General features: G+C 40.1%; 1 protein-coding gene across 1 annotated transcript in view; it reads right to left on the bottom strand.

The window, feature by feature from the left end:
- Nucleotides 1-12,303, bottom strand: part of SYT1 (synaptotagmin 1) — a 361,940-nt gene that overhangs the window by 86,847 nt on the left and 262,790 nt on the right. Inside the window, exon 7 of the mRNA XM_044277107.1 lies at nucleotides 4,284-4,401. Within this exon, the coding sequence (XP_044133042.1) occupies nucleotides 4,284-4,401 (118 nt within the window). The remainder of the gene's footprint in view (nucleotides 1-4,283; nucleotides 4,402-12,303) is intronic.

A 12,303-nucleotide genomic window follows, 5' to 3' on the forward strand; every position in this document is an offset into this window, starting at 1 on the left:
TAGTCTCTGCTGGAGATTATTCGATCGCATAGTGTAGATAAGCAAGAATGTCCATCCTGCCTCCATCAGTGGTTGCTACAACCTTCTAACACCTCTCAATCTTAATGACTCCTGCCTCTAGCATGCTGATGCCCCTTGTCTGGATTGTATTACATCTCAGTTTCTGCACCACAACCTTGCTTATACCAGTATTAGTCTTGGGAATATCTACTGATCTGCAGTAACAATACAAATCAATACATGTCTGTTGCCAAGTTCAATTTTTTATGTGATTTTTAAAGATCAATCCTTATTTTAAGTTTTCCAGCCCAGTATTTTCCTATGAGTTATATTTGCACAGCATTGCCAGAGGTGAAAAGAAAGTCTACAGGGCTTAACCATAGCGGTAACTAGAGCAGTGCAAGAACACAGAATTTCACCCGTCTAGTTTTAAGATGGGCATTTCAGCAAAGTTTTAGTTTTTAGTAAAGTGTACGTTTCTGTCATAACATTTAGCTATCCCAGAAGACTGGGAGATAGCTTGCCACAAACTGTATGCCCTCACTTACAGTAGTTGACTACTAGGAGCCAGCAAAGGCATGAAGGGTCATATGGCATACACTAAGTATGAGTCAGTGTAAGGGCTCATGCACACGACAGTATTTTGCGTTCCGTATACGGACCGTATTTGGATTCCGTATATGGAACCATTCATTTCAATGGGTCCGCAAAAGATGCGGACAGCACTCTGTGTGCTGTCCGCATCCGTTGCTCCGTTCTGTGACCCCCCAAAAATTACGAGACATGTCCTATTCTTGTCCATTTTGCGGACAAGAATAGGCATCTCTATAATGAGCCTCCTGATCCGTTCCACAAATTGCGGAAGGCACGTGGGCGGCATCCATTTTTTGCGGATCCAAGGCACGGCCGTGTGCATGAGCCCTAACACTGATTGTTCCTGACCCCTAATTGGCACTAATATTCTTTAGCAAGTCTGTACATACTTTTGAAAGATCACATCCTTGTGATATTTTGTATATATATATATATATATATATATATATATATATATACATACATATAAAATTAGACATTTTTAATGCATGCCATCAAAAAGCCATAGAAAAAGTTATAAGAATGAGAATAGGTATATTTTGATGGCTTTACCTACATTGCAGTGAAAAATAGACTGGAGTCTGGTCTAGATTAACATAGTACAGGCGGCCATAAATGATGGACAGGCACAAAATGAATAACCTATCCACTAAATGTTAGCAAATGCTTTTCTGGGAGCAATACAGAACAGAACAATGCATAGTCTCACAGTTGAACATATAAAATGTATACAATGTTCCTGCAGCCAGTGCTGGTGGGAACTCCCCAACCCTGTTTAGGACCTCACTGTAAAACCGTGCCACATATACAGTAGTTAATAAATGACCTGATATAAGCCCATCTACCAGGCTTACTTAAGTACTCTGGGTCAGCCACACATGGTGTAAAGGCAGAGGACCTGGCAATTACTGCAGTAGCAAAGAATGTCATCCACACACAGCAGAAAGTTTCCAAGATTAAATCCACAAATATTATAACTTGAACTGTATGGGCTTTAAATCTGCAATTCAAAGGGTGACATTTTCAGCAAATCAGCAGCATTTAAAAGGGCTGGCCACTTTCTGGCTACTGTTTACCAATGTGTAGGTATTTGATACTTTCTAATATAGCGTTTGTTGATTTTGTGTGCCATTTGCTATACTTCTTAAGTCATGGCCCCTTGTTGGGCAAATCTTTTGTGCTGTCCTCATAGAGTTCCTGTCCATAAGATGGCCGCTGATAGTGGAGAGTCATGTGATCATACATCGCTCAGACCCCGTCATTCAAACACACTCCACCTGGACTAAACTCCCAACAGTGAAGTGCAGATGGCAGGTACATTTGAATGGAAGAGACTGAGTAATTTGCCTGGTCACCTGACGGGCCATCAGCAGCCATTTTATGGACAGGACAAAAGACTTGGCAAACAAGGGGGCATGGCTTATGAAATATAGACAATGGCCCAGAATACCAAGAAAGACTATATTAGTAAGTGCCACATTGTCATCCTACATACACATTGGTCAACCCCTTTAAGCACTGAAATCCACATGCAGACTGCAGCCATACCCTTAGTCTTCATATGCTTTTCACATCTTATTCTCTCCTTTCGATTCCACCACAATAATGCAATAATATTACTTAGATATATTCAAATACAATGTTCCACTACTGTTTTATACTCCTTTTGAGGCTATGCAGCTACCCTTATGAAGATCTACAAAGGCATGTTATATAATCTAAACCTTAACAACAAGCAATAACTTCAGCAATATATCTAAATATGGTGGGATCCAGAGGAGGCAATAAGATGTGAACAGGATTTGAAGGGCTGCGTATGAAACCAGGTCAGCATTGCTGTCTGTGAACCTTGAGGTTGTATTTCCTTATATCACTTCTCATTGCTCTGGTGAATGCAATAAATAATAGCCTGTGTTCTGCTGAAGCACTGGCTGAGCAACTGAAGAAACCTCAATGCTATTTTCGAAATGGTCCGGTAGCTAAAATTGAGTGATTCTGAAAAATAACACCATTCTAATAGAGAATTTCTAAATTTGCTCTTAATATAAGGTTCTTCCTTAACAAATTTGTGAAGGAAGTTTCATGGTGGAGCTTTAGTGTAATTAATAGTACAGTTTGAGTCAAAAGTTGCTGGACACGATTTGATTTTAGAAACAAAAGGGAAAATTATATATCTGAATGTCCCAGTAAGTAATGGGTGAGGGGGGCTATCTTTCAGGCTATGTCTGGAACATGGCTGCCATCTCAAAAGCCACCATATTGAATCAAGGGCAAATTTTTCCAATGGGAAGGGGGGTCATGTAGCATATCAAAGAAGACCAGAATTTTCTCAGAAATCAATTGCCACAATCAGATTTGCAATATCTCTTGTGATTCAAAAGCTGTTTTCAGCACCAGGGACAACACATTAAATGCGCAAAATAGCTGTGCATCACAGGGATCATTATTGTTGCATCTTTCTGTGCTGATAACATTTTAACCATAAGAGATATTACAAATCTAATTGATTTCTGAGAAAATTCTGGTCTTCTTTTATATGCTACATCACCCCCTTCACTTGGCTGTATTCAATTTGCCCTTGATCCAATATGGTGGGTTTCAATATGGCGGCCATGTACTGGACATAGCCTATAAGATAGGACCCCTCACCCATTACTTGCTGGGGTATTCAGATATTTCATTTCCCCTTTAGTTCCTGAAATAAATGGGTCGCCTATGACTTTTGACTAACCCAGTATAAAATAATTAGCAGCAATACATGAAGGTACTATGACAGTATTAGTTCACCCTGGTCATTCAAGTCTGCATTGTCATATCTACATAGGGTATGCTGTGCCAATAATTATTATACACATATCACTAAAATTTTATAAAGTGCACCTATGTACCCATCTAGCTACAAATAATATTGCACAAATCCCATAAGTAGCCATACCCATAGCTACTGCAACCTTACAGAGAAAAATCCCCACAAGAATTAACCTGATAAGTTGGAATACTATCCCGTATACCTTGGTAAGGACAAAACAAACACCAATGAATGATGCAAAAAGTAGCATAAGAGAACAATACAGACCAGAGGCCAGGAGAGAACACCAACCCTGACGCGCATTTTTCCTTGCTTCCTCTAGGGTTGGTGTTCTCTCCTGGCCTCTGGTCTGTATTGTTCTCTTATGCTACTTTTTGCATCATTCATTGGTGTTTGTTTTGTCCTTACCAAGGTATACGGGATAGTATTCCAACTTATCAGGATTTTTCTCTGTACGGTTGCAGTAGCTACGGGTATGGCTACTTATGGGATATTATTTACAGCTAGATGGGTACATAGGTGTACTTTATAAGATTTTAAGTGATGTGTGTATAATAATTATTGGCACAGCATACCCTATGTAGATGTGAAAATGCGGCCTAGAGTGACCAGGGTGAACTAATACTGTCATAGTACCTTCATGTATTGCTGCTAATTATTTCATTCTGTGATATCATTGTTGTACGATTTGTTCTACTAATACATTTCTGTGTAATATCATATGTGCACTTTTGATTTGGTGTTTTGTTATATATTTCCGCACATATTGCAGTCCCCTTGGAATGCTATATTTGGTGGTTCTAATCCAGTATAAATATTCAGTGCACTTATGGAACTGAAAGTATGCACATTTATACATATGTATCTATTTGTCACTTACCTGATAAACCACCAACATCCATCTTCTTTAGGTTTTTTGCTTCAAGAATAACAACTGTTAATTTGCCAGCCGTGGGTACATAGCGGAGGGAGAAGCAGATGTCACCAAGTTTCTCTTGCTGTAAAAAACAATTCAAGCAATAAATCAGCCAAATATGTTTGTATTTATGCAGAATTATAGCACTAATATGCACTATAACTGGGAAATAATTCTATAGCGTGAAGGCATTGACATCATTACACTGACACTACAGTTACAATACTTTCACATTAGGCAATGTATTCTTCTACCTGTTTGTATATATGATTATTCCAAAAAGAAAAAGCACTGCCCCAGTATAGAGCTGATCTTCGAATCTTCTAATACAATGTAGAGATAAATACATAAAACTAAAAAAAGGCAAAATCACTATTAACTGATCACTCAGAAAGCTCTTCCATGAACATCCTTGGCTCTGTTGCAGAATTTACCAAGGACTGGACAAGGAAATACGGCCTCCAGGGAAGCCACAGCCGCACTTGTGTTACACTGCTCACAGAGCTGTTGGACTTTAAGATAATCATATGTCCATAAGGACTGTTATAAGAATGTAGACATTTGCAATCAAGGATCTAAGAACAACACTATATAGTGTACTAGAATGGTAAAAGGTGCAAAATGCATAATTATTATATGAAATGCATGGCTGGTAGTTGAAGGAATAGAAAACTATATATAAAATATAAAGTAGGGCACCAGATCTACCTACAGTATGTTCCAAGTAGTATGCATGAAATAAGTCGTTAGAATATAGAGCAGTGTTTCCCAACCAGTGTGCCTCCAGCTGTTGCAAAACTACAACTCCCAGCATGCTCGCACAGCCAAAGGCTGTCAAGGCATACTGGGAGTTGTAGTTTTGCAACAGCTGGAGGCACACTGGTTGGGAAACACTGATATAGAGTATATATCCAGTGTATATAAAAGATATCTGAAGTTATATTACGTGGTACCTGAAGTTAGTATTATACAAAGGATATAAAAGGTATAAATGAGATACAGACGTGGACAAAATTGTTGGTACCCTTTGGTCAATGAAAGAAAAAGTCACAATGGTCACAGAAATAACTTTAATCTGACAAAAGTAATAATAAATTAAAATTCTATAAATGTTAACCAATGAAAGTCAGACATTGTTTTTCAACCATGCTTCAACAGAATTATGTAAAAAAATAAACTCATGAAACAGGCATGGACAAAAATGATGGTACCCCTAGAAAACACAGAACATAATGTGACCAAAGGGACATGTTAATTCAAGGTGTGTCCACTAATTAGCATCACAGGTGTCTACAACCTTGTAATCAGCCATTGGGCCTATATATATGGCTCCAGGTAATCACTGTGTTGTTTGGTGATATGGTGTGTACCACACTCGACATGGACCAGAGGAAGCAAAGGAAAGAGCTGTCTCAAGAGATCAGAAAGAAAATTATAGACAAGCATGTTAAAGGTAAAGGCTATAAGACCATCTCCAAGCAACTAGATGTTCCTGTGAGTACAGTTGCACATATTATTCATAAGTTTAAGATCCATGGGACTGTAGCCAACCTCCCTGGACGTGGCCGCAGGAGGAAAATTGATGACAAATCTAAGAGACGGATAATCCGAATGGTAACAAAAGAGCCTAGAAAGACTTCTAAAGAGATTCAAGGTGAACTTCATGCTCAAGGAACATCAGTGTCAGATCGCACCATCCGTCGTTGTTTGAGCCAAAGTGGACTACATGGGAGACGACCAAGGAGGACACCATTGTTGAAAACGAATCATAAAAAAGCAAGACTGGAATATGCCAAACTACATGTTGACAAGCCACAAAGCTTCTGGGAGAATGTCCTGTGGACAGATGAGACAAAAATCGAAGTTTTTGCCAAGGCACATCAGCTGTATGTTCACAGACGAAAAAATGAAGCATATCAAGAAAAGAACACTGTCCCTACTGTGAAACATGGAGGAGGCTCTGTTATGTTCTGGGGCTGCTTTGCTGCGTCTGGCACAGGGTGTCTTGAATCTGTGCAGGGTACAATGAAATCTCAAGACTATCAAGGAATTCTAGAGAGAAATGTACTAGCCAGTGTCAGAAAGCTTGGTCTCAGTCGCAGGTCATGGGTCTTGCAACAGGACAATGACCCAAAACACACCGCTAAAAACACCCAAGAATGGCTAAGAGGAAAAAATTGGACTATTCTAAAGTGGCCTTCTATGAGCCCTGACCTCAATCCTATTGAGCATCTTTGGAAGGAGCTGAAACATGCAGTCTGGAAAAGGCACCCTTCAAACCGGACACAACTGGAGCAGTTTGCTCATGAGGAGTGGGCCAAAATACCTGCTGAGAGGTGCAGATGTCTCATTGACAGTTACAGGAAGCGTTTGATTGCAGTGATTGCCTCAAAAGGTTGCGCAACAAAATATTAAGTTAGGGGTACCATCATTTTTGTCCATGCCTGTTTCATGAGTTTATTTTTTTACATAATTCTGTTGAAGCATGGTTGAAAAACAATGTCTGACTTTCATTGGTTAACATTTATAGAATTTTAATTTATTATTACTTTTGTCAGATTAAAGTTATTTCTGTGACCATTGTGACTTTTTCTTTCATTGACCAAAGGGTACCAACAATTTTGTCCACGTCTGTATATGGTTCTCTCTCCACCACAGAGGGGTCTGCATGATAAACTCAAGACACTTGCAAGCCATTCCCCCCTGCCCACCAAGGTCTGTTGCAGCATTAAGTAGAGATGGTGAAAATATCTAAGGGGCCTCTTCTCATCAATAACTCTTTGTAAAGATCGATACATTTCGGGGAATTCATCAGGAAGACAGAACAGAGAGAATTACATGTAACTCCTTTTTATTACTTTTTTTTCTAGCAAGTTACAGGAGTTTTCAGGGCTTCAGATATTGATGACTTATCTTCCAGATAGGTCATCATTATGAGATCGGTGGAAGTCCAATACCTGGCACCCCCCAATCAGCTGTTTTGTGCTGCGGCAGCGCTGAGGTTAAGTTCTGCAGCTCAGCTCCCATTCATGTGAATATTAATTTGAATATACTGATATACAATCCTCAGATAATACCGCTACCAACAATTACATCAACATTTTATATATTAAATATATCAAAATGCTCTTCTCAAGAAAATCCCCCGAGACTGCAGATATGTCTTATTAGTAAAGAAAAGCTTTACCAGCCACACAGATGGCATACAGTATAAACCATATAAACCTTAAAAAATACAACATGATTTTGATAAAAGCAGTCAGCAAAACTGGTGCTTCAAGTATAAGATGATTTTACTTTATGAATGTACAGTATTCCATACATTAGTGTTTTTCTATTAAAGGGTTTGTCCGGGTTCAGAGCTGAACCCAGACATATCCCCTTCTTCCCCCACTCAGCCCCGATCCTTTCCCTTGCCCTGCGGTAAATCGTACAGGGCAAAGGCTTTTTCTGGAAATCCGGTAATGTAGCGGGCTATCCATGGGTAAGCTAGGGAGAGGCTTCCACCTAGCAATGAGCCGTCATCGGAACTAACGGGCGGGCTTTAGCACTGCCCTAGTCTGTATAATGGCTAGGGCAGCACTAAAGCCCGTCCATCAGTGTTAGTGACGTCACTGGGAACACTGCTAGGCAGAAGCCTCTGCCTAGCAGTGTAAAAATGTAAAAAAGCATGAAATGCTCCAATGCTCATGTCAGAGGGGCTGAGGAGGGGAAGAAGGGGATATGTGCAGGGTCAGCTCTAAACCTTGACAACCCCTTTATATAGGTAAGACTAGATGGGCCAAATGGTTCTTATCTGCCGACACATTCTATGTTTCTATGTAAGTGGCATAAAATAACACATCACTTTTGTGATATGACACTGTAAGTCAAACCACCACTGTGACTCTCTGCATTTACAACATTACAACAGAGCAACCTTTTGGAAACAGTCAGAGGCAAGTACAGCATGACCAGACAAACTGCTGTGGGCGCTGGAACACCTATAGAAGTTGTACAGGGCTGTGATACAGCTGTTGTACAGTTTTGTACTACATAAGATGCAGTCATTTCCTAATTATCACTTAAAGGGGTTATCCCATGATTAATGTAAAGAAATGAAAATCAGACATCATATAGGACATGCCAATCTCTTTCTAACAAAGATGGAACCAGCCCTGTACCTCAACTGGATCCAGAAATCTCCCCCTTCATTGCTCCAAATGTTCTACAATATTAATTCCCAGCTGGCAGCTTTTCTGCTGCAGCTAACTTTCTATCACAGCGGGCGCAGTGTGTCCTTTCTGCTGCAGCTCTCTCCCTGTAACTGTCATATGGAACTGAACATCAGCTCCCACCAAAGTGAGGTGGTCAGAGAAATAAAGAAAAGAACAAACAGTAGGTGGCGCCTTACAGATGCAGTTAATTGAATAACTACATTTTTAATTACACTAAATTAGAAAAGTATTTAGATCCATGTGCTGGTTTGAAAAATGTAGAATATTTTTCGTGAGAAAACCCCTTTGTTTATTATTTTTTTTGTATTTACTATTATTTAATTTGTTTATGAAACAACAAATAATGATATTAATAACAGAAAAAATTATAAAAATATACAGTAAGTGAAGTATATGCATATATTTTCAAAGATTATTGATAACAACAGTATTTAGCTTCTTGCTTGTACAATTTTTTTTATTAGGTCTTCAAGTTTCCCCGCCAGATGGGTAATATTAACATTTTTTGACAGGTACACTAATCGGAAATTGGCAGATCCACTTGAAATGAAAGCCCTGTCTTCAACATTTAATACATTTGCTTAATCATGTTTGTCGTATTCCGAGCTTCAGGCATTCGTCTTGTTCACATCTCCATTTTGCTAAGTAAGCCATCTCATTTTCTACTTCTGTCATTACAGCTGTTCCTCACACAGTTGGATTGTCCAAATCCCAATAACTTGGATGTCTACTTATATTTTTGCAACTTGGGCAGTGTTGGGGAGAAGTCACCCTCATAGAACAAATCCATCAGAAAATGTAGCTGGTGGTTACCCTTTGGATGGGGATCTTATTATTGAAGACCCTGTGAGGAACGGTAGACCTTCGGTCCATCTTTTCGTGTAGCTAAAGATGACAACATATTAGTGAATTACTGATATATTCTCCCCCTATTTGCATCCTAAAGCTTGGAAAGTGCAGCTGCAGGGAATTCAAAATCCTTGCAGTATTTCTCCGTGCTATGGATTGTTTTACAAGATAAATCCTGCATAACCCACAGGAAAAGTAGAAGTCTATACTTTTCTTCGAGGATCCACTCCTAGTTTTGCAGTAACATATTCTTCGAGGATTAGAATGGCCATTTTTTGCAGGATAAAGTATTCATACAAGTTTTGTATGAAGAGTAAGAATTCTCTCCAGACTATAAAATGTTCTGATGTGCAAAAGGGGCCTCCGGTGGCCTAATTATCTAGTTATAGGGACTATCTGGATACAGTTAGAGTTTTTTTTTCCCGGCAAATACATAATTTATGGGAGTAAATGACTTTGATCATTACATGAAATGTGCAAGGTACAGTTAGAAGATCCCACTGTGTGACTTGCAGAAACAGCATTAACCTTCTCCTTCAGAACACTAAACTGACGGCAAGCATGTCTTCTCTCCGAGCTGATTGTCATGCATTACTTATCACTCCTCATTTAAATAAGTGCAGCACATGAAAGGCATTGCATCAAAATGAACAATTTGTTGGGGAGCTTATCAAAGTGGAATCAGTCCATTTTCATAGCAAAGTGGCGCTTTTAGCTAATCAGCTGATCCCTGTTCTTTTGCTGGTCCTGAGATATATAAGCTGTATATCGGCAAGATTATCACTGACACTGCAAAAGCCTCTATTAAATGCGGCTGTGATTCCCAGTGTGAGAAAATATTGGCCTGTGGCAACTTGACTTGACTTCTTTCTGTTCCAAGAAGTTCAGCCCTCCACCCTTCTAATGGGCTTATGCACACGCAAGGCACAATGTTACATGGCATGCATTTTATTACAACAGCGCAGCAGTCTCTGCGGATTAGCACAGTAGATTCTCCATGATACATGTGTACGAACTGTGTTTTATAATACCGTTGTAAACCACACATCATACAATGCAGCCACTGCTGCCTCTGCTTTCAACTGGTCTTTGCCATAGACAGCAGCAGCGAACTGGAAGAGAGAAGGGAGGTGGCACGTGCTCACAGCGCACACCGTCTCCTCATGCAGCCAATCAGCGGGGGTCCTGGGTATCGGACCCCCCGCTGATCTAATATTGATGACTTATCCAATAGCAAAAGCCCAGACAACCCCTAACAGTAGATGGATGGAACAGAGTATGTGCGTCCACCTCACCAAAGTTACTGAGATGGACAGAGAAATAAGGAATAGAAGAAACTGTTCAATGGTTATACTAAATGATTAATTACATGTTATTACAAAAGAATTCAGATCCAGCTGCTGGTTTGAAAAATGTAGAATATTTTTCAAGGGACAACCCCTTTAATGTATTAGGATATTAAGGAAATTAATGTTGAGGGGTTTAATATGTTTCTTTTTCTCTGTAAATGATCCAAGTTGCATAAGAAAACTGATCATTCAGATCAGTTTCCATCAGATTTTAAAACATCTGCCACTGACCTCAATGAAAAAAAAGTGGGAATAAAATGCAGACTAATGCAAACTGGTACACTTTGGCATCAGTTTCTGAGTCCCATGGAATGAACACAGCTTTAGCAGTTAAAGGGGTTATGCCATCTTAGACACTGGGGGCATATCGCTAGGATATGCCCCCATTGTCTGATAGGTGCGGGGTCTACCCCTGGGACTCGCACCTACAAGGAGAACAGAACGGAGAAATTTAAGGAGGGCGCACTGCGCATGTGCAGCCGCCCTCCATTCATTTCCAAGGAGCTGCCGAAAATAGCCGAGCTGGCTCGGCTATTTCCGTCGGACCCATAGAAATGAATGGGAGTGGTGGCCGAGCATGTGTGGTGGGCTCCAATTCACTTCAATAGTAGAGGCGGGGAGCTGCGCCTGGTAGTGGACGGACTCCGAAGTCCTCCAGCCTCAACTCTCCCCGACTCTGTTCTCCTTGTAGGTGCGGGTCCCAGAGGTGGGACCCGCACCTATCAGACAATGGGGGCATATCCTAACGATATGCCTCCATGGTCTAAGATGGGAAAACCCCTTTAAGCACCTGTGTGCATCCATATAAAATTAGAGGCATATGGAGGTACAGCTTGGGCCCTTCCATACCTATCAAAATAACACAACCATACACATGGGCTCTTACCTGAATGACTTTAGCTACAAGTAAAATCTATTTGGATATTAGAGAACATATGGAAGCTGTATTTTTCCTGCAGTGTTTGATGTGTCTTTTTTTTTTGTCAAAACAAGGGATGAATACGAAAATGAGATTAAGCTCATTTAGAATATTGATAAATAATATTAATAATATTTTGCTGGGAGTGATGTGTGTAAATGCTATATGGATTCAAGCTATACCTATATCGTCTGTTAGCAAGGAGCTCACAATGATGTATTTTGACTGCTTTATATTCAACCTCTCAGTCTGTCAAGAGTGTTCATGCTAATATGTCACCCCACAGGTCTTATTAAGAATTTATTCGTCAATTTACCTAATATTTCATCCTGAGTTTCATCTTGGTGAGTAGTGTAACCAGTTGAACACAGCCAGATGACTACATATGCTTTTTGGATGAATTTGAATGTGTTTACATAGCGTGCGCATGAACTAACTTGACAGATACGCTGTTTGTAATATACAGTACGATCCTGTTGACTGGGTGCCGTTCAGGATAGGTCATCCATTTGCTATGCGGGGATTAAGCACCTGGCACTTCTGCCGATCATCTCTGAGACCAGGAGGTGACACTCCACGCGAGCACCGCTTCTTGGTCTTTACACTACGCCTTGTCTTCTGTAGATCGGCAGCGCAGTGTAATTTCAAGT

Source organism: Bufo gargarizans, chromosome 2 (genome assembly GCF_014858855.1).
Source record: "Bufo gargarizans isolate SCDJY-AF-19 chromosome 2, ASM1485885v1, whole genome shotgun sequence".
NCBI lineage: Eukaryota > Metazoa > Chordata > Amphibia > Anura > Bufonidae > Bufo > Bufo gargarizans.